General features: G+C 32.0%; 2 protein-coding genes across 2 annotated transcripts; one reads left to right on the top strand and one right to left on the bottom strand.

The window, feature by feature from the left end:
* The first annotated feature begins 302 nt into the window (after positions 1-302).
* On the top strand, positions 303-23,959 carry LOC120431688 (uncharacterized). The gene is made up of 3 exons (XM_039596802.2): positions 303-511; positions 16,098-16,527; positions 23,564-23,959. The coding sequence occupies exons 2-3, from the start codon at positions 16,396-16,398 to the stop codon at positions 23,957-23,959; spliced, it is 528 nt and encodes a 175-aa protein (XP_039452736.2). The 5' UTR covers positions 303-511; positions 16,098-16,395.
* On the bottom strand, positions 6,784-7,809 carry LOC120431690 (uncharacterized). The gene is made up of 2 exons (XM_039596805.2): positions 7,510-7,809; positions 6,784-7,379 (listed from the first exon to the last, which is right to left on the bottom strand). Exon 2 carries the CDS (start codon positions 7,293-7,295, stop codon positions 6,993-6,995), a length of 303 nt encoding a protein of 100 aa, XP_039452739.1. The 5' UTR covers positions 7,296-7,379; positions 7,510-7,809; the 3' UTR covers positions 6,784-6,992.
* Positions 23,960-24,277: the final 318 nt, after the last annotated feature.

Here is a 24,277-nt window from a genome sequence, read left to right on the forward strand (position 1 = left end):
GAAAGAAGAATCATCTTGATTGGTTGAGTTATGCCCGAGAAACATTGAGTTGAAGTTACCGTTCCAACTTTTTTGGAGCCTTGAGCGTTGGAATGTTAAGGGATTCAAAAGAAAACAAATAAGAACCCAAAATAAATTCATATTTCATAGAAATTTGATGATATTTTTTTAATTGATTTTTGTTGATATTTATAAGAAAGATCTTTGAACAAATTTTCACCTAATATCAAAAATTGCTCCCCTTACCCTCACGAAGAGTTAGCAGCACCGAAGCGAGCAAAAAAAAAAAAAAGAAGGGAGTAAAGTGAAGTAATCACGCAACGTGGACTGCATGCAAACGCCAGACTCGGTGGTCGGTGGTCAAAAGGAAAGGCACGGGGTGACATTTGGGTGGCCGGAATCGATACCAGCGGGTTTCCAGCGTGGACCGTCGTTCACCGCGACCGTCTCTCATTTGTGGAAAGGTCCTCGCCGGTGAAGGAAGTCTAATTCGGAGTAACAGAGTGCCTCGGTAGTACAAGTTGGAGTTGGTGGCTCCACCAAGTCGCGACTTTATCAACCGAGTAGAGCAACAGACGACGACGCACGTGTGTTTTTTTTGTTGTTGTGCGAGTGTGCGTTTGTGGGTGTGGAACGTCACGTGGGTGGGAGGGGGGAGCAACAGTGACCTATTTAATCGGGAAGGAAGACTTGGACTTGGTGAATGAATGAAATAGAGAAGGAAGACCTGGAATGTGGAAAAATAAAACCCGGAAGAAGAGGGAAAAAACAAGCGGGAAACGGTGAATGGCTGCTATCGACGGGAAAAGTGAATGAAAATTTTCCGTTGATGGGGTGGTGAAACGAATCGAGAGAGAAAAAAAAAGTTCGGAATTGTTCTGAAGAAAACAGCAGTGCAAATATTTTATCCACCGCATTAGTGCGGCGTCGGATGGAATTAAAAATTTATTGAACTTGTGGCGAGAGTTCCCGCAGAACAAAAGTTCTTTTTTCATGCTTAATTTCACCACAAGAAACCAAACCGTGGGAAACTTAAAACAAGAGAAGAAAAGAAAAAAAGCTGGGTTAAAGTTGGTCGTGTTGCTACCTGATTAGTGCGAGGATTTATGGGATCCTTGTGGAACTGTGTGTTCGTGACCGACCTTAAATTGAGCTTTTGACTTCTTTGTTCGCGGTTTTGGAAAGTCCTTCGCGATATAATTAAGATGTGATCGACACGATTTCGAGTTTTATTCAAGTGGAATTACAAGAGCGCAATTTGCTTGATTGTTTTTTAAAAGTGAGCAAAATTTGAAACGTTCCAGCGAACGTTGAGGAATCCCTTCGGAGAAGAATTTTAACGATTTTCAGCAAGCTGGTGATGTCATATCGTATTCATTTTTATGGTTCAGATACACCTTGGAAACAGACCAGTTACCATAGAGCTCAAAAGTACTTTGCTGGGAAATGGTGAAACCGCCGAGTAATATCTCTTTTGATGTTGCAATTTTATCCGCTTTATGATATCTTCTGAACCCTTGAGAAATTCTGAACCCTTGAGCAGATACTACATTTTGCATTGAAAGTGTATAAGTGTTTAGCGTCTTGAAAATCAAAGGGAAAAAATCAATGATCAACTGCAAACAATTTGATATGCATTTTCTGCGGTGATAACCATATTTAACCTGTTGGGCTTAATTGAAAACAATTACTGCAAAATAATAGTTTCACAAAAATTGTTTTTTCTCCGATAAGATTCTTCGAAGTTATTTTGAAAACTATCATTGCAAAACAACTGGATTGATGTAAAATGCATTTTAAACCCCTTTTCCATTCAAATGTTGAAACCACGGTTTTTGATAATTTTTTTTGCCGCTTACCACATGTTTGTGTATTTTTTGCCATTTGCCTCATTTTTTTATATAAATATCCGAAGGCAAAAAAAAAACATTTGAAAAAAATTAAAAAAATAATAATTTTAAAAACTAATTCTGTTGTCAATTTAAACACAATAAGATGTTTAGTTTATTGTAAATATTTAGAAAATTCAGGATGTTTTCTGACACAATATAAAAGCTGCGTCAGTTTTATACAAAGCCGGGTTTCGATCAATTCTCGATCAATTTACGCATAAAAAAAAATCAAAATTTACGAATTATCAAATTCAAAAAAGGTTTGAATTGTTCATATGCACGTCCTTGAAATCAGACGTGCATCGGCACTCAATAGCACTTGACAGTTATTCTAAGGCCATGGCTTGGAAAAGGCACCAAATCAATTTGTTTTTTACATAATGTATGTTTTTTTCATTGTACTATGAGGTGCTGAACGACCGAATCCTTTATCTTCACTTATTCGCTTGTTTTAGCGATGAAGTGCTATTTGAGTGCTAAATAGCACATTTAGCACTTAAATTTTTTGTGTTATTCAAATCACTATTAATTTGTTGGTAATCCAAATTGCATAGTGAAAAAAGGTTATTACAAGCATCAAACTAAAGCATGTTTTGTTGCACATTGAGCAAAGATTCACTCTGCCGGTTTGCGAAGGCCATCATCTCAAAATGTGGTGAAGTGCTATTGAGTGCTGATGCACGTCTGCTTGAAATGCCTTTACTAAAAAACAATGAAAATTTGATTTGTTTCATAGAAAAAAAAATGTCAGGCTATTTTGACGTATTCAAATTATCCAGAGAATTGTAATTTTTTGACGCAAATCGAGTTTTTACAAAAAATATGTCTTTAAATCATTTATAACCAAAAAATGTGTATTTAAAAGGGTTTTACTATTTAATTGTTACAAAAAAAATATTTGCCGATGTTAATATCGCATTTTTTTTAGATATTTAAATGGAGACGCATGATGACGTAAAAAAAGTTGAAATTTCGAGCTCAATTAACAAAATTTTCTTGCATAGTCATGCTTTTGGCACACATTTTCAAAATATCAAAATTCTCAAAATTCTAAATATGTTAAAAGATTACAGATTTTATAGATTCAAAGATTTTCCCAAAAGCATAAAAGTAAATATCTACAAGATCGGCCACAAATTTATACATTTTTGAAGAAATATTGATTTTTTACTTAATATTGCGTTTTCGGACTTTCTGATATGTCTTCAATGAAATTTTTTTCAGCTTTTTGATTTATTTTAGATGGGCAAAAAATAGAAAAAAATCAATGAGCATATTTTTTTTTTCAAAATCTAGCTTAAGTTGGCTATAATTTGAATATGGTTCCCTTTTTTTAAAAAAAATAAATTAAAGTACCTTTCGTTTGCAAAACCAATTTTGAAAAGAAAAATTATGTGGAATTATGTGGCTTTTTTTTTTTTCAAAAAATCAATATTTATTTCAAAAATGTATAACTTTGTTGCACGTTTTGTAGCATTTTTGCCAATGATTTCCTGTTCTTCAAAAGATGCGTTTCGGTCCACTGAAACAAATCAAACAATTTAAAAAAAAAAACGGATTTTGGGATTTCAAGTTTAAGTCATGAAAAGTGAATTTAACAAAGGGTGCATTTTTTATTGATCTCAAAATCCCTTCTCAAGATACAGAAAATGGCTGCTTTAGACATAGGGAAGTCCTTTGGAAAGTCTTAGAAAAAAAAATACAAATAAATTCAATTGTCAGCTTTTGTGGAGTATTGCTCATAAATAAAATTTTATAGTATTTTCTAAATAGTTTATAATCGACATTATAATTTTTTTAATTAATTTTTTTTTGCAAAAGTTTGTTTGTGCCCCTTGAATTTTTGTGGAGTTTTTTGAAAAAAGTTAAAAAGTTGAACATATTTTTGGTTGAATATTACCTTTTTTTGAGTAATTCACCTGAAAAATGTGAACCTGATGAAAATTCATCAAAAACTGATGAAAATGCACCAGTTTCTGATGTAATGTTACATTTTTTTCACACAGAATCTGTTATCATTCCATGATGAATAGTACCATTACTTTTTTGGGAAGTTCTTTTTTGAGTTTTTATTAAACAGCAATTCCCCATGATTGGTTCCCCATTGTTGGTAAAAAGTTGTCCGGATGACCCATTCTTTTTAGGTACAAAAATCTTTCTAATTAAACGGCTCAACTTTTGGAACCCAAATAAGTATAGGTCATCCCACAATTTTTAATAATATCGTGGTTTTAATTAAAAAAGTTGTTTTTCCCGATATTGTAATTTTCCGGTTTTTGGGAGCGGCGCGTTATAAACCCCAGTTTGTTTTTTCCAACAAATCATATCTCGGAATCCTGATGAAAAATCACCATTTTGAGATATGTTTTGTAAAACTGTCCGAAGAATCCGATAAAAATGTTTTCAGACATAGGCTCTATTGTCCCGTGACCTCCAAAACCACATTTCATGTTTTCATGCGACCTTTTCAAAAATAAGGCTAGATTTTTGAAATGCAAAAAAAAATAATTTCTATAAGGCCAAGCTTTTTTTCTTTAATTTGTGTCCAAGTGAGCTAAATTCAGTTAAAATGGCGCGTAGTTATGATTTTTTAAAAAAATATGATTTTTGCGAAAATCGACCAAAATTGCTATTTTTTGGACCACCCTAACAAGGCGTAGGTCATCCAAAGTGCAAAAAAAAAAAATCCGTACTTATTATTTGGGCTAAGGAAGCCCTTGCTCCAATTTTGGCCTTTTCTCTCAAATCATGCTGTTTTCGTGTGGAATTGCTGTAAATTCTTATCGCATTTTTTTTTCCAATTTTCAAAATCTTCTTTAAAATCCAAAGTGTTGTATGATGTCATCCCTCTGGTTGTTCAGAGCCTTTGAACTCAGCTGTTTTATCGATTGAAAGTAGCCTTTCCTTTCTACTTTCCATTCTTCACGTTAACCCAATCTCAATCTAAATTGTGTAATTTTTCGAACTCTGAAATGCGTGTGCTAATTCCGAACCCACAAACCGTCACCTTTCACCTCTTGAAGCAAACCCACCAACGTTTAAAACCCCATAAAACCCGATATCTTTACGGGTTTTGCCCAGTTTGCAAAGGTGACCCGAAAATCTAATCACACTTTTTTGTGTTGAGTTCGTCGGAATGCCAGGTGTTTTGGGGTGGTTAGCGGGAAAAAATGGGCACAAATGCCACCCAAAACCCCTTCTGTAAAATGCTCACTTTTCGACTTATCACACACCCCTTTTCCCTTCCCAGAGGGGGTTGAGAAAAATTTGGGAGTCACGCATTTTCCGACACGTCCTTGTAGCGGAAAAGTCACAGCAGCACATGGCACTAAAGGGGGTTCGTGTTTCACTTTGTTCTGGTGTGCTGTGAGTTTGGTTCAAGCTGGTTAAAGAAGAATAAAAATCAAATATGACGGCTTGCGATGAGAACATCATTTTTACTGTGAAAGGGAAGCGCGGTTAAGGGGTGGCACAGCGTTGTGAAATTCGTTTTGAATATTTTCGTTTTTTTTATATTAATATATTTGTTGAAAAATATAAATAATATTTGTATGTTTAATTGCTTCAATGTAATTAGGTAACCCCTAAGCTACCATGTGAAACTGGCACAGCTTACGGGGTGGTGTCCCGTCCCAGGTCTACCCCGCATAAAGATTTCTGATGAACTTACAGTAAATTTTAACGTTACAAAACGATAAAATATATTGTCATTTTGACAGTGTTTTAACAGTAGACAGCATCGTTTTTTAAGATAATTTGCGTCGTATTTTGGGATTTTACCATAAAAAAGGGGGGTTGTTATGCACCGGTACCATAAAAATTTCGAAATTTTTCCATACATTTTTTTTCCAAATACGACGCATTTTACTGTTAATCTAATGTTGCATTTTTCATCCAAAAACTCGTCCTGACTATAGAAAACATCATACATTAATAATAAAAACAACAAGCATTACAGAGGATTCTACAGTAAATTTATAGTTCTTTATGATTAGTTCCCTGATAAAAAGTACTGTTTTAACCTTACCTTTACATTGAAATAAATAATAAATACCGTATGTTTCAGTGTATTTTTATTGTTTTTTTTATGTATTTCTTATATTATCTACAATAGTGTTATATTACATTTTAGTGTTATTGTTGCACTTTTCTCTCCCTACTTTATAATGTATTAATTTAATTTAGTTTCATTTTGATTCTTGGTCCCGGCGATCCCACCGAAACGTTTGATTCCTTTCGACGTTTTCTTCCATAATTCAAACTTCAACCTCTCGATCTGTCAAAGCTCCTCTTCGGTAGATGATGAGTTTCTTCCGTTGATTGGTCCCAGTGGCTTCTCTTCCTCGTTGATGTCGACAGAAAACTCCGGATCCACGCGATACGGGTACTCCATGACACTCGACTTCATTTCTGCTTGCAACAATCGTCAGAATGAACCTCACAGTAATCATTTCTGCCTTCACGTGATTGGATTTGCTGTTAGAAAAAGGAAATTTTATTGAAATGGTGCTGAAAATTCATAAACCTAATTAAACATACTTTTGGGGGGCTTTACTTCTGCGAAGGTGGCCTCGTGTTACTTTCGGTCGATCCCGAAGCACAGCCGGTGCTGGATCTGCTGCTGCGTTCGAAGGTTGACCTTGAGCGCTAACGAGCAGCTCCCCATAATCCACGGTGGAAATACGCCTAAAAACAACATCGAGTAAAAATCTAGTCATATTTATATCGCAATGATCCACAATGAAAAATGAGTGTTGCTGCGGTGTAAAAGTTTCCAAGCAAAAAAATAACCACCCTCCCAATACTCACGTTTTTACAAAAGCACTCCTCGTCGCTATTCCGGATCGGTGACTCATTGGATCTGGTCATTCATGGGATCCTGACGGCGACCGGGAATAGTTGCAGCAGGTGCGGGACGCCGGGAACGCCATCTCGGACGCCGGGATTCCGATTCGCTGGCTTTTGGAGGCTTTTCATCCGCCGTAGCGTTCCGTACCGGTTCAGACTTCTTTTTGCTGCCGGGGTCCGCCTCTTCCGAGGCTTACCTCCGTAATCCGACGGGTTCTCCGTGGCCCACTCCGGCAGTTGATCATCGGCGTCTCAGTGACGCCGTAGGCCACCTCCCGGTCTTCCACTCGTGTTGAGATCTCCGCCGCTCAGAGCCGACATCCGAGGTTTGTAGCCACCACCCGCTGACGACGAATGCAGTGGCCGCCCTCCAGGCCCATCGCCTATGACACTCTCCTCTTCGCGCCAACTCGTTGACCTGGACCACTTGTCCCGCAAGCTAGACCCGGACAGACTCGTCGACAGTCCGTTGCCCCCACCGCCAGTTCCGGAACCACTGCGCCAGTCGGTCGTACTTGGTTCGTCATCCGGCCGAGATCGGCGCCAGCTGTCCATGTTGGCCGTCCTCGCACGAACTAGACGAGTTCCAGTCGTATTCCTCTTTCAAGTTGGATTTTTCCGCAAACAAACAGCTTCACTCTGGAAATAAAAAAAAACATTGCAGGTTTTTCAACGTCAGCTGCCCCTGAAGGCCAAGGTAAACGTGTGCTGCTGCTGCGGGGAAGGATTCCGCCCTTCCGCCAAATTTCACAATCCTCCCAATACTCACACAAAGATGCTGAAAACTTTTCGCCTTGCGGAGCGGACCCGATTCCGTCCCTCAGCGGATCTTTCTAACTGCCTTCGGCTGCTCGTTGGACACCTTGACTAACGCCAAAAGTTGCCAAATCACGAGGATACAGCCAACACCGCCAACACCGACACGGACACGATCAAACACGCGCGAGTGGAAAAAAAAACTGACAGCTCAACCATGGTGCGTTTATTTCAGGAGCGTCGCACAGATTCAGTGTAATGGTGCGTCCGTTGCAATAGCGTCGGCTGCACAGGTTCAGTGTTATGTTGGGTTCCTTCGTTTATTTATTTATTCCTCTTTATTTTTTTTCTTTTAATCAAATATTGAAATTTCAAGATATTATTCAATGTACAAATGATAAAATATTTAAATGTTTAAATGTTTAAATGTTTAAATGTTTAAATGTTTAAATGTTTAAATGTTTAAATGTTTAAATGTTTAAATGTTTAAATGTTTAAATGTTTAAATGTTTAAATGTTTAAATGTTTAAATGTTTAAATGTTTAAATGTTTAAATGTTTAAATGTTTAAATGTTTAAATGTTTAAATGTTTAAATGTTTAAATGTTTAAATGTTTAAATGTTTAAATGTTTAAATGTTTAAATGTTTAAATGTTTAAATGTTTAAATGTTTAAATGTTTAAATGTTTAAATGTTTAAATGTTTAAATGTTTAAATGTTTAAATGTTTAAATGTTTAAATGTTTAAATGTTTAAATGTTTAAATGTTTAAATGTTTAAATGTTTAAATGTTTAAATGTTTAAATGTTTAAATGTTTAAATGTTTAAATGTTTAAATGTTTAAATGTTTAAATGTTTAAATGTTTAAATGTTTAAATGTTTAAATGTTTAAATGTTTAAATGTTTAAATGTTTAAATGTTAAATGTTTAAATGTTTAAATGTTTAAATGTTTAAATGTTTAAATGTTCAAATGTTTAAATGTTTAAATGTTTAAATGTTTAAATGTTTAAATGTTTAAATGTTTAAATGTTTAAATGTTTAAATGTTTAAATGTTTAAATGTTTAAATGTTTAAATGTTTAAATGTTTAAATGTTTAAATGTTTAAATGTTTAAATGTTTAAATGTTTAAATGTTTAAATGTTTAAATGTTTAAATGTTTAAATGTTTAAATGTTTAAATGTTTAAATGTTCAAATGTTTAAATGTTTAAATGTTTAAATGTTTAAATGTTTAAATGTTTAAATGTTTAAATGTTTAAATGTTTAAATGTTTAAATGTTTAAATGTTTAAATGTTTAAATGTTTAAATATTTAAATGTTTAAATGTTTAAATGTTTAAATGTTTAAATGTTTAAATGTTCAAATGTTCAAATGTTTAAATGTTTAAATGTTTAAATGTTTCAATGTTTCAATGTTTAAATGTTTAAATGTTTAAATGTTTAAATGTTTAAATGTTTAAATGATTAAATGTTTTTTTTTGTTCATAACTTATTTTTATTAGGTCCTTTTAGGTGCTGCGACCAGGTTAATATATTTTAATATTTTAATATTTTAATATTTTAATATTTTAATATTTTAATATTTTAATATTTTAATATTTTAATATTTTAATATTTTAATATTTTAATATTTTAATATTTTAATATTTTAATATTTTAATATTTTAATATTTTAATATTTTAATATTCTAATATTCTAATATTTTAATATTTTAATATTTAATATTTTAATATTTTAATATTTTAATATTTTAATATTTTAATATTTTAATATTTTAATATTTTAATATTTTAATATTTTAATATTTTAATATTTTAATATTTTAATATTTTAATATTTTAATATTTTAATATTTTAATATTTTAATATTTTAATATTTTAATATTTTAATATTTTAATATTTTAATATTTTAATATTTTAATATTTTAATATTTTAATATTTTAGTATTTTAATATTTTAATATTTTAATATTTTAATATTTTAATATTTTAATATATTAATATTTTAATATTTTAATATTTTAATATTTTAATATTTTAATATTTTAATATTTTAATATTTTAATATTTTAATATTTTAATATTTTAATATTTTAATATTTTAATATTTTAATATTTTAATATTTTAATATTTTAATATTTTAATATTTTAATATTTTAATATTTTAATATTTTAATATTTTAATATTTTAATATTTTAATATTTTAATATTTTAATATTTTAATATTTTAATATTTTAATATTTTAATATTTTAATATTTTAATATTTTAATATTTTAATATTTTAATATTTTAATATTTTAATATTTTAATATTTTAATATTTTAATATTTTAATATTTTAATATTTTAATATTTTAATATTTTAATATTTTAATATTTTAATATTTTAATATTTTAATATTTTAATATTTTAATATTTTAATATTTTAATATTTTAATATTTTAATATATTAATATTTTAATATTTTAATATTTTAATATTTTAATATTTTAATATTTTAATATTTTAATATTTTAATATTTTAATATTTTAATATTTTAATATTTTAATATTTTAATATTTTAATATTTTAATATTTTAATATTTTAATATTTTAATATTTTAATATTTTAATATTTTAATATTTTAATATTTTAATATTTTAATATTTTAATATTTGTATATTTTAATATTTTAATATTTTAATATTTTAATATTTTAATATTTTAATATTTTAATATTTTAATATTTTAATATTTTAATATTTTAATATTTTAATATTTTAATATTTTAATATTTTAATATTTTAATATTTTTATATTTTTATATTTTAATATTTTAATATTTTAATATTTTAATATTTTAATATTTTAATATTTTAATATTTTAATATTTTAATAATTTAATATTTTAATATTTTAATATTTTAATATTTTAATATTTTAATATTTTAATATTTTAATATTTTAATATTTTAATATTTTAATATTTTGATATTTTAATATTTTAATATTTTAATATTTTAATATTTTAATATTTTAATATTTTAATATTTTAATATTTTAATATTTTAATATTTTAATATTTTAATATTTTAATATTTTAATATTTTAATATTTTAATATTTTAAGATTTTAATATTTTAATTAAATATTTTAATATTTTAATATTTTAATATTTTAATATTTTAATATTTTAATATTTTAATATTTTAATATTTTAATATTTTAATATTTTAATGATTTAATATTTTAATATTTTAATATTTTGATATTTTAATATTTTAATATTTTAATATTTTAATATTTTAATATTTTAATATTTTAATATTTTAATATTTTAATATTTTAATATTTTAATATTTTAATATTTTAATATTTTAATATTTTAATATTTTAATATTGAAATATTGTAATATTTTAATATTTTAATATTAAATTATTTTAATATTAAATTATTTTAATATTAAATTATTTTAATATTAAATTATTTTAATATTAAATTATTTTAATATTTCAATATTTTAATGTTTAAGTATTTTAATAATTTAGTTTGATTTGAGCTTGTCAAAATCGTTTGTGAAGTTTTGTATTCAAAACACAACTTTGTTTAAATACTTTTATTGCATGATTCGCAATATTCAAAAAAAGATCGTTTAAAAAAGTTAATACTACGCAACTATAACATTTCAATGAACTTACTGAAACAAAAAATTGGAAAAAATGCATTATGAAATTTCCAATAACAAAACTATAATATTTGCTGTATTCATGAATTTTACGGTAGTTTTTTTGTTTCAATTTATAACATTTCCAATAACAAAACCTTCCAATTAGCTGTAACAATGAATTGTATAGTAGCTTCATCGCCATTCCAGTAAAGTTCGAAAAAGTCAACAATAAACTTACCATAAATATTAAAATATGTATTGTAATTGCATGGTTTTAACAGTGCAAATCATCATATATTTTTATGCGGGACGCCCTCTTTCGTGCGGTTGATTATCGTGGTCGTGGTTGCAGACAGCAATTTGTGCCCCATTACGGTGGATCGACCGGTAACACATTAAGTTGTCAAACTGCAGCAGAACCAGCAGCAGGGTCTTGATGGTTAGACGACACGCTGGCAACACTGAACTGAGTAATCTGGAATGTTTTTTTTTTGTTTTTTTGAAAATGTTATATTTTTGTAGGTTTTTTGTAAACAAAGTAAATTTTTGTTCATCTTTAATCAAACTAACCAAAAATCTCTACAATCTGTTAAAATTTAATTATTATTCAGCGTTTGTGAGCGGCCAGGAGTCACGCATCAGAACACTTACGTGACGTTAAATACAGTTTTTTAATGGTGGCTATGAAACTAGATTCTTGACCAAACGAAATCTTAACTGGTGATTAAAATAATTGAAGCAAAAGAAAAAAATATGTTCGATGTAATCAACACGGAATCACGGAATAGGATGGTTTGAAGTTTTCATTTAGGTTATTGAGGCTAACACCAAAATATGTGAAAAACTTTTTTTTTAAAACTCTTAGAAAATAGAATAAAATGTTTTTTGGCGAATTTGTTTCTTCCGAATGTTTTAAATGGTCTTAGGGTAATCAAATCATGGTTTTTTTTATTGAGTTTTTTGTTTTTATTCTAATCAACTAATTCAAGATCAGTGACCCCATAAAAAACTGATTCGAGTTGATGATTGCACTACCAAAGTCATTATCTAAACATTGCATCACCACCAGATTGGTTTACTAATTCTCAAACCATTATACAGTTTTGTTGGGACCTTATTTTGTTCAAATAATTCTTTTAACATGATAAGTTGCTTCATACAAGTCTGCATACAACATTGATTTCCAGTGATTTCCAAAATCCTATCTTTCAGGAATATTTTTGGGATTTTTGTTGTCTTCTAGAAAGTTGTAGGGCTTGCCAATCCAAGACTCCAACATTTTATCGTGCAATCTACGCCTTCTAGGACCAAATTGTGTGCAGTGCGTGGCCGAATGGTTACGCTGTCCGCTTTGTAAGCGGATGATTCTGGTTTCGATTCCCATCTGCTCCAACCTTCCATCGGATGAGGAAGTAAAACGTCGGTCCCGGCCTTGGTTGTTAGGCCGTTAAGTCATTCCAGGTGTAGGAGTTGTCTCCATGCCATAAGTACAAACAACACACCAAACCAAGCCTACTCCGGTGGAATCGCTGGCGGCGGTTGGACTCGCAATCCGAAAGACGTCAGTTCAAACACTGGGGTGTTAGGTTCCTTGGAGCAGAAAGAGGTTTGGGTGCTCTCCCCATTCAAGCCTTCGGACTCCTAGGTTCGAGCAGAAACTTGCAATAGAGACCACAAAAGACCCGGGGGTCACTAATGTGGATGGTTTGATTTTTGATCAAATTTGGAGAAAGCATCTAAGCGAACCATCGAATATCAGTTTTTTTAACGTAGCAATTCAAGGTAAAGTTTTAGAGAATAGTGATAATAAGGCACTTTTAGAGCTCTGAAAAACAAACATTTTTAATTTCTGACATGCCAATTTGGGCTAAAGGATCAAAAGTTACAGCCAATTTAAGGTAAAAAAGCACCACATTACACTACAAAAAATCTCTGAAAAAATCTCATGGGTATTTTTCTTTAAACTCTAGATATCTTCATTTGAAAATGTCTAATTTTCAAGGAAAAAGTGTAACAAAATTCAAAAATTGTTTTTTTTTGTAATTTTGCTCGCAGAATCCTAATGTGCCCTCAGAATTGACCCAAATTGTCAAAATATCGATTTTTGGTCATATTTTGGGTTACTATGTAAAATTATCTCATAAACTCAAAATATGAACAAAGATCGGTTATTTTTTTGCAATTTGGGTCAATTCTGAGGACTGATTCGGATTCAGCGGGTAAAAATACGTAGAAAAACATTTAGTTGGATAAATATATTTTAGTGTATGATGCACACAAGTTTTTGATACTTTTAGAAACAGTTTAATTCTATTGAATAGCTCTTTTTGCAAGGCTAAATCTCGGTATCCAAAGGTCGGATCAAAAATGTCCAAAAAAAGTGAACTGTGGAAAACTTGCTAAGCATTTCTAATATATCAACAACGGACAACACGGAGAAAAAAGAGTTCCCAAAATCGTGAACATGCGTTCATGAAAATGGAAACCAAGAACAAAGTGTTCAAATTGCATGGTACGTTTTTCAAAAAGAAGTTGCAGACTCATCAAGCATACAAAAACGAAGTTGACATTATAGCTAAGGGCCACCATTGCTAGTACCAACCACTAGTGTCTTCCTTTTTATCTACAAGGACTTCGCCGCCCTGGGCTCCTAAGTGTATGAAAGTATGGCACGGAGCGACGGCGCCGAATACCCATATTTACACAAAGAATTTTAGAGCGCCCGCCGCGGGATTCGAAGGGGCGACCTCTGGATTGAGAGTCCAGTGCGCGGTCCGATTGATCCACTCGGGTGATCAAGCATACAGCTTTTCGCTAAATACCTGTTGATACCGCATGAGACCGTTGAATCCACAGCATCTCCTTCAAGCATCACGTGATTAATTTTTTTTTTTGGGTTAGTAGGATAAGGCTTTTCGATGCCTCCCGAGCTACGATGCTATGGGAAGGACTTTCATAACAGACCCGTCGGCGAGCCTTCCAAAAAACGATGCTATGTGAAGGTCTTTCTGGTTAACACACAAAATCACTCACACAGTTTTTTTGCTCCACTATTATCTCGACAATCCTAAATGTCAGCGCGTCTTTCGATCATTATATAAAAATGGCTTTTTCACCGTAAAAAAATAAAACCTTATTTGAAAAATGCATACACAATTTACCCGACGCCGTGCCTTCCGATCAACGTGGATATAGAAAGGGCTTTGAAAATCACAAAACAATTAATTAAGATTACACAAGCACATACAACACAAATTACTCAACAAAAATAACGCTCAAGACGCAAATATTTCAGTAAGGCAAGCGCGTGGCCTCGTCGCAGCACAGAATTCACGACAAAAATGATAAACAGCCAACACAAAAAAAAAACACTTTTCACTCCGAATATTTTTAACGACCACGTGCTCCCTTTGCCAATTAATATGCACTCTGAACACAATCACGAATACAGCACAAAAAGAACACTACAAAAATCCATCAATTTGGGAACTCTTTTTTCTCTGTGATGTACACTAATTTAAAAAAGAGTAACTCTTGCTGAATAATTAAACCTATAACCCAGAAACGGTATAGGTTAAAAACGACCAAATCGTTTAAAAAATTCCTTCTCGAGATACAGATTTTCGAACGTTTTAATAGCACTTTTCTATGGACAGTTCCCAAACTTATATTAAGAAACTAATGAAGAAAAAATATTTTTACGACATAAGGAATCGATGGACAAAGTTTAACAAAATACAAATATTAAACTCAGGATTTTTTTGCGTCATTCTAGAGCATTGCCCTTATTGGAAATGACTGAATAGCAAATAAAATGTAGCACAAAATTATTACAAAAATATTAATTGAAATGGAATTTGTAAGAGCTTTTTATTAAAATAATGTAAAACAAATTATAACTAGGAAATTTAAAGATGATGAAGTCTTTCTGGGGTTTGCTGACAAAAATTTAAGAAACTATAGCAGTTTCAATGTTTCTATTATTAAGAAATATAAAATACTAAAAGTTCATCCCGTGATATTTCTGCGCTACAAACAATTACCAACACTTGGCTGAAACACCTAGTAAGCGTAATTGTCCTTGTCAATTACACAAATTTCTACCTCCAACCCCACCCCACCCACAATGTCAGCTGGTTTGCGAATAAGGTGTCCACGAAACCTGGTGCAAAAGCTTTCTCATGATAAGTCATTCATTGTGTAGGAATTTTAAAACAATGAGATTTCCAACACCTGTTGTGCTTTGTGGACTTGTGGGGTACTATGTGTGTTTCATAAGGTACAGTTACATTTTCCAGTAAAAAAATTAGTTTTTTTTTGTAGTTTTTGTAAGCTGAAAACACAGTCAAAAATTTGTTTTTAAATAATCAAATTTCAAATGACTAGATAAACAAAACTTTTTAAATGTTCAAAACCTTCCACGTGGACTCCTCCAACTGGCAGCGTAGCACAATTTATTAAATATTTAAAACACAGCCGCACTCCTCGTTAGAAACCCGAGCACAATCACTTGCCTGCTGATGGTTGCTGTAATGTTTGTAGCACTTTTACTACATATTTTCGTGTGCCTTCAGCTCCACCGGCAGTGTCGGCAGTGGTACTGGCTGGCTCAGTGAACAGTGACTCTCCTAGAAGGCTTGAATTCTCGCCGGAGCTGTGAAAACCTAATTATCCTTAATAGAGCAGAAGTGAAAAACTAACTAGGAAAATGCGCTAATTGGTGCTGCCGTTGAGGATTAAGGCATTTAGAGACAGTGAAAGAAAAGCGTTTCATCGGGGCGATTACATCCGTTTTTAAGGAAGGGGGCTTGTTTAAAATGTTGTTCAAGTGGTGTGCTTAACTTGTTGATGGTCATAAAATCCAGACAAAGCCAGTGCAAACATTAATAAGTGGTTTTATCGTCCGACAGAGTTTATAATCTTGTAAATTTTATTTGTTTTGTCTGCAGAAAGAAACATTTCCGGAAGTTTGTGGAACTCGTCGGAAGTAACAGTGGTGCCACCTGCCAAGGGTTCAGAAATATGCTGTTGGTGTTGGGAGAAAAAAGTGCTGAATAATCCAAAACAGGAAGTCCCAGCTGGGAGTGGCCTTAGGTGTAACAGCAAAGGTCACAGATTGTGGCGGAAGAGTGAGAAATGTGCTGTCGTGGTTGACCAACGGCGGGTTCCATATCGGTAATTGCGAATCCTGCAAGCAAGCGAAAACAACTAGCCCCAACTAGCGCAAGTGTTCATGGAATTGGTACGATGGATCTGATATCGCTACCTCCGTGCTCCCGACGACTGGACTCTGGGAAAATGCTAGCTAATGGCGTGGAACAGAGTGGCGGACTATCGCCAACGTCCACCACTATCAAGATATCGACAACGTACTTGAAGGTGAGTGTTGGAATGTAAGTTTGGTTTCGAATGAGTATTGGAAAACTGGAATAGAAAACATAAAATCATAAAATCATAAAATCATAAAATCATAAAATCATAAAATCATAAAATCATAAAATCATAAAATCATAAAATCATAAAATCATAAAATCATAAAATCATAAAATCTTAAAATCATAAAATCATAAAATCATAAAATCATAAAATCATAAAATCATAAAATCATAAAATCATAAAATCATAAAATCATAAAATCATAAAATCATAAAATCATAAAATCATAAAATCATAAAATCATAAAATCATAAAATCATAAAATCATAAAATCATAAAATCATAAAATCATAAAATCATAAAATCATAAAATCATAAAATCATAAAATCATAAAATCATAAAATCATAAAATCATAAAATCATAAAATCATAAAATCATAAAATCATAAAATCATAAAATCATAAAATCATAAAATCATAAAAATCATAAAATCATAAAATCATAAAATCATAAAATCATAAAATCATAAAATCATAAAATCATAAAATCATAAAATCATAAAATCATAAAATCATAAAATCATAAAATCATAAAATCATAAAATCATAAAATCATAAAATCATAAAATCATAAAATCATAAAATCATAAAATCATAAAATCATAAAATCATAAAATCATAAAATCATAAAATCATAAAATCATAAAATCATAAAATCATAAAATCATAAAATCATAAAATCATAAAATCATAAAATCATAAAATCATAAAATCATAAAATCATAAAATCATAAAATCATAAAATCATAAAATCATAAAATCATAAAATCATAAAATCATAAAATCATAAAATCATAAAATCATAAAATCATAAAATCATAAAATCATAAAATCATAAAATCATAAAATCATAAAATCATAAAATCATAAAATCATAAAATCATAAAATCATAAAATCATAAAATCATAAAATCATAAAATCATAAAATCATAAAATCATAAAATCATAAAATCATAAAATCATAAAATCATAAAATCATAAAATCATAAAATCATAAAATCATAAAATCATAAAATCATAAAATCATAAAATCATAAAATCATAAAATCATAAAATCATAAAATCATAAAATCATAAAATCAATTCAATTCAATTAGTGTTTATTAGTAAATAATCAATTTACAATTTAGTGTTTCTTATAACCTAATAGAGTTTTGGAGTTCCTTTCAACTATGGTTTACACTATAATTCATTTAGATGTAATTGGATATTCTAACAATGGATTTGGCAAGAGAAGGAAAAATAAAAAAAAAACCTTCGAGATTTGCTAAGGAAAAGGATAGAAATAGGAAAAGCTTAAAACTAAATCACAGTTTGTATTGTCTGTTGACGTCGAAAAACTTCGCTGCACAAGGCAGCTTATCCGTTGTAGATGTACTTCATCATCAGCTCACTGAGAGCTTGGAATTGTTCTGCCTTGTTTCGGCAGGCACGAAAGCGCGTGAGCATCTCTCCAGCAAGGGCGAAAAACTCAGGAAGCGTGAAGAGATCATCACCAGTAACATCAGCTTGTCCCGGGGGAGTACCGACGCCAGAAGCGGCTACTCTAGCGTACGAACCTCCCCAACCGGGAGGGAACGCTGGTTTGGTCGATGGAACCGCTCCGCCGCCAGCTGCTGCAGCGTTCGAGCTCAAAGTCTTCGGAGGTTGGCGGGACGCTGGCGCTTTCTTCTTCTTGTCCTGCTCCTCGAGGTACTTTTTCCGCGCGGCACAGCCACGGAAATTCGCCGTGTGGTTTCCACCACAGTTCGCGCACTTGACGCGCGCTTTGTGCTGCTGGGCGTTTTCCCCCAGCTGGTCTTTCCGCGGAAGATTGCACCTTTCGGTGAAGTGGGTCTCACCGCACTTTACGCACCGGGGCGGAAGATTGCAGTTTCTTGAACCGTGTCCGAACTTTTGACAGCGGTGGCATTGGGCTGCGTCGGCGGGATTCTTCATGTAGAATCGCCACGTCACAAAGAATCCGTCCAGTGCTTTGATCCGCCGAAGGTCCTGGATTTTGACGGACCCACGATCGAAGTACAGGAGGTACAATGTGTACGTACCTGTCACCGTTATCGTCTTTGAGAGCACCTTAATCTCTCGAGGCTTAACCTTGATGCCCGATAGGTGTTCTTCCAGGTCGGAGATCGGGCGGTCCGGATATCCCTGAAGGACGATCTTCACTGGGACCTTCTCTGCAGGGTCAAATGTAAAAAACTTGAAGTTTCGCAACTTCAACTTCTTCACCACCATGTCGAAATTCAGTTTGTTATGTGTAATAACTTGCACTGACGTTTTACCTATTTTCAGACAATATTGGAGGCCCTCAAGCAACTCGTCAACATCGTCTGCCAGCGTATCCAAAATAAAAATTGGAGGTGGACGTCGTTCCTTCGGAGAGTTACATTTTTTCTTCTTTTCTTGCTTGCGCGCAAGTTCATCATCGTCATCGTCGTCGCCAGCACTGCTGCTGTCACTGGCGGTGTTGTTTTCTTCTCCACTCAGCATCTCAAATTCGTTGCTGGTGGGAACGTTGGAAGTGGTTGTTGTCGTGGTGCTTGTGGACGGCTGCTGCTGCTGCTGCTGGCCGGAAGTGCTTCCGGATGCCCGGGTCGATTGTCTCGTCCGTACAGGGGACTCACGTGGACGGTATGACACGTGTAAAAACGATGGATCGGTGACGTCACTGGGCACGCTCCCGTGCGCGATGGCGGTCGATGCGGCGTTGGTGTGTTTACCTTTCTGCACTCTGCCGGTAGATGAGCTTCGCGGGTTTTTCGAGGCCGCACTCGAACTGCCACGGCCACGGCCGGCCCTTGGCATGCTGGAGCAGCAAACTCGCGGGTAATCACGGTAAATTACGGCGAAAAAATCGAAAAGTTTGAAGAGCTCCGAACACTTGACTGTTGCTGGCTGGTGTTGCCAGTCCCGATGAAAATCATAAAATCATAAAATCATAAAATCATAAAATCATAAAATCATAAAATCATAAAATCATAAAATCATAAAATCATAAAATCATAAAATCATAAAATCATAAAATCATAAAATCATAAAATCATAAAATCATAAAATCATAAAATCATAAAATCATAAAATCATAAAATCATAAAATCATAAAATCATAAAATCATAAAATCATAAAATCATAAAATCATAAAATCATAAAATCATAAAATCATAAAATCATAAAATCATAAAATCATAAAATCATAAAATCATAAAATCATAAAAAAATAAAATCATAAAATCATAAAATCATAAAATCATAAAAAAAAATTTTCATGTCTCTTGACTCACTTTTAGCAATATTCCTCTAAATAAATTCCACCGGAATCGACACAAAATTTATTTGTTTTTCTTTCTAAGCTCAAATATCCAATTAAATCCAAGATGTAGAAAGAGAGAAACTTTCCCCCCCCATCCGTATCGCTTTGCGATAAATCATTTGTCACGTCCCGTGAAAGCCCTCGGCAGACGCCTAAAGGAGACAAGTCACACTCACAGCCTTGGCTCCGTGTGTTTATATGGTGTCATCGTCGTCGTCGATGTCATCTCCTCTCGGTGGCAAGCGATTGAATCGGTGCCAAGGAGTCGGAGTGGTCGCTTTCAGGGTCATTGAGATTGAGTCTCGCTTCCCTGTTTGATGGTCAACAGTTTCATCACCTTTGCCTTTGAATGTGGCTTCTTAAGGGGAGGGTTGGTGGAGTCCACAATTTACCGCAGCAGTGATTATCGACAAAGCTGCAATCAATTTGACGCTTGACACTCAATCAGAGCCTTGATTCGTGTTAATTTGTTTTGGCGAATTACCGGCGGGGAGGTTGATTTATTGGATTTTCAGCGAAGGTTATGTGCGTGGAAGGCTCATTCAGAAGCCACTGCTTTTATGGTTGCGTGTGCAAAGGAATGGCGCCCCTGCGTTGATTCCCGGTAGATGGCCCGATAGCGTGTTCTATTCAGCACATCAATCAACCTGCAAGCAACGACCTGAATGCTTTCTAGCTTATATCGGGTCGTGTACACTTGAATACCGTTAACTAGAAAGCTAATAATGAAAAGCATAATAACAAACCAAGTTGTTAAAGTTGGAAATATCCATCCAAGATTGACAAAATCTGCTGAAGTCTGTAATTGGAAATTATATAAATCGCACATGTCGAAAGGCAAAATTTACAGTTTTCTGTTAATTATTTAAAAATAATATGAACAACTCGATTCATAGCATTAATACCCGAAATTTACAATTTTTATTTTTTCGCTGGAAATTCACTTAAATTCAATTCTGTCAATTGGAGCCCAAATCTATCATACCTTGATGAAATTGAAGCGTTTACTGACATCAACTTCAAAAATTTCAAGTTGCGTTGGAAAAATTGATACATACAAAACAACTTTAAATGAAATTTACATTGATTTTTTTTTTAAATTTGAATAAAGTTGTGTTACGTTTATAAATTATGGTTTGAAAATCCTTAAAAACTATAAACAGTCCTTTTTCTGAGTTTATAACTGGTGATAGGAAATTTGGTTGGCCTTTCAGGTTTAAGACCCTAAGTTCGAAATAAAAAAAGCCAATAATTTTCATTCGTTCCAAAACTCCTTTTTTCCTCAGAATCATTGTTTTCCTAAATGCAGGCTAACAATGTTTAATTAATTCGTTCAGGTTGTCATAAAAAAATTAAATATTTTAAAATAAACTAGACTTTATCAAACAATAGATTATAATAATTTTCCGTTAATTCAAAGGCCAAACATTTTTTAATTTTTCAAGCCTGGATTTAGAAAAACAATGAAAATTGCTGACTGGACTAAAACGTTCCTAACATATTATGAAAATAAGTTGAGTGTCCAATTCGAACAATAAGCTTGAGATTTTTTTTCCACCTGACAAGAATTTAATAAGAATATTTTTTTTAATGATTCAGAAATAAAATGTTGCTTATTCAAGGAATAATTTACAATTGCCAACTTTTAAATATAAATATTTTTCTTCCGAAATCATCATTGTTTTAGCTTGATTCTGTGTTTTTCTTATTTAATATTTTTCAGATTCAGTTATTTAATTGATAAAAAATCCAGAAAAAAAATTCCATGCAGAATATATTAAATTTGGATCGTTAGCTATAAAACCTAAAATTTAATTTCAGTTTTTACAGCGTTTGCTTTCAATTGAAGTTGAGCTTTTTGAGGATCATGAATAAAACTGATATTTCAAAAAAAAAAAAAAAAATTGTGGGCAAATTTGCCACAAAAAGCGGTATTTTTTTCTAAATAACATTTCGAGGATTATTTTTTCCTGAAATTAAAGATCGCTGTACATATTTTACAAAAATCAAACCAAATGCTCAACAAGTCAGAGAGTTAAATTTTTTTTCATCGATTTCAATATTATAAAGACATTCTAAGCACAATGAATTGAAAAGGCAATGTTTCTCGAAAAAATACTCAAAATTATTGTCATTGCAATATGGGTATAATGACCGGATTTACAAATACATGACAAATTTATGAAAATACTAAAAAATTTAAGTTTTTTACTATATGGGTATCAAATGATCGGGATTTTCCATACATTTCGAAAGTTGTAACACCAATTTTTGAAAATACTGAAATTTTTTCACAGAATTACGTATTTTCGAAAATATACAAAAAAAAAACAGTTTTTACCAACATGAATTTCAAATGATTATTAGTAATATTATTTTTTTGTGAAATACTAAACCTTTTTAACAAAACTACGTATTTTCGAAAAACTAATCAAAATTTTCGTTTTTTACTATTTTTGTATCACATGATGGGGATTTTTTCAAACATTTCGATAGTAATAACATTTTTTTAACCTTTTGAAAGTCACGTGTTTTGGCGTTTCTTACATGTGCTCTTACAAAGTGTGTACAATGTACACGCATGCGACTGCCGGTGGGGTAAATACTCAAAATTATAAATTTGAGTTTTTTTATAATATGGGTAATAAATGATCGGAATTTTTTCATATATTTCGATAGCAATAAAAAAATGTGAAATACTCAAACCTTTCACAAAATTACGTATAGTCAAGACTTGATTATCCGAAGTTTCGATTATTCGAATGTTTGTATGGGACTTCGGATAGTCGAATCATGAACAAAAAAAATATTTTTTATATTTCTTTATTATTTTCATACTTTTAAAATTAAAGTTCTGCGCCCTATTTTAGTCAAATTTTAGTTATGGATTGCCTTTTAGAATTCCAAATACATTTTCACAGTTTTTAAAATTTTGGCCGTCATCTCGGGATTAATAGTTTTAAATCAATTTAGAGCATGTTAGATTTCTTTAAACTGTAAAAGTGTAAGTGTTTTCAATAATACAAAATAAGTTATGCTTTTATAAAAAAAAGTTTTTGAAAATATCGAATAAATGGTCACTCAAAATTTTAAAATTTATTCTAAGATGCAACATAATTTTAGCAATAGAGTGCATCGTTTTCAAGTTCCTGATTTTTATTTTTTGCGGTTCAATAACATGAAGAAAAGGCAGCCCTACGAAAATATTTTCGAAGAGCTGAGAAGATTTCCTACAATTTTCCTCTTAAAACTTTGTTGATCGGACAGCTGGTGTTTTCTAATAGGCCTAATTTTCCTACTAACGATATCTTGGAAACTATTGATTCGATATTCAATGCTCAAAAATGAAACATCAGTGAAATTTGCTGAAATTTCACTAATTTTGCATTTTTCAATATTCATTTCTCGTCGAGAACAGAATACTGAATAAGCATAGTTGATGAACAACTCGTCCTTTTGTATTCATAATAAACTGTTTGTTGCGACATTACAATTTTAATTTGGAAAATAAAAAAAATGACGAGAAATAATCCATCAAAAGATTAATTTATTTGCCAACCATTTTAAGGTTATGACTTTCACAATTGCTACGATATTTCTGTCGAAATATGTTTACAGCATGATCATTCATTGATACAATCCTTTCTCTCATTTCCCTCCCCTCAGACCCCCGTCAAAACGGACCAGGAAATCCTGGAAAACTCCATGCTGGAGGATGATCCCAACTCGAACACAATTATCACTTGTCACAACAGCATCAGCGGCATCAACGGCAGTAATTCCCCCCTGGACGCCAGCGCAGACTCGACCAACTGTGCGGCCAACGGCCCCCCGAACGGCACCAGTTGCCACAACGGCACCGACGTGCTCGAAAAACGACCCCGGTGGGGACCCCAACACAAGGGCGCCCAGGAGCTGGCCAAGCTGTACAGCAGTGGTGAGTATCGCGCACTCTGTTTATGGAGTGTGGCCAGGTGGCCCGCGGTCACTCCCCCCCTCGCGAAATGTGGTCCAACAGGAATGCTGTCCACCGAAATCGATGTAATTGTCCAGGCCTGCTAAATGTCCGGCCCGTGAAGCTATTTTATCCGGCCCGCGACGGCTTTTCCAAATAGTTCTATGACAGGCCCTTAAGGCTGTTCATGAAATATGAAATAAATAAATTTGTTGCCTGAATTAAATAAAATAAGCTTAAGATCAAATTTTAACATATTATAACAACATTCTTCATGTTTGAATTTAGATCTTATAATTTCTGTATTGATATTTTTAAATTTTGAAAAATTGTGCAAGAAAACAAAATAATCCATTTCGTAAAGTTGTGAGATTTATGAAAAAACTTGGATTGTTGCCTAAAAATGTACAAATAGACACTAAATT

Source organism: Culex pipiens, chromosome 2 (genome assembly GCF_016801865.2).
Source record: "Culex pipiens pallens isolate TS chromosome 2, TS_CPP_V2, whole genome shotgun sequence".
Taxonomy (NCBI): Eukaryota; Metazoa; Arthropoda; class Insecta; order Diptera; family Culicidae; genus Culex; species Culex pipiens.

Excerpts from the sequence above, each read along its gene's own strand:
- LOC120431688 (XM_039596802.2), top strand. The coding sequence starts at position 16,396 with ATGGATCTGATATCGCTACCTCCGTGCTCCCGACGACTGGACTCTGGG. Across the intron at positions 16,528-23,563 it reads TATCGACAACGTACTTGAAG|ACCCCCGTCAAAACGGACCA; the intron begins GTGAGTGTTGGA and ends CCCTCCCCTCAG.
- LOC120431690 (XM_039596805.2), bottom strand. The coding sequence starts at position 7,295 with ATGGACAGCTGGCGCCGATCTCGGCCGGATGACGAACCAAGTACGACC.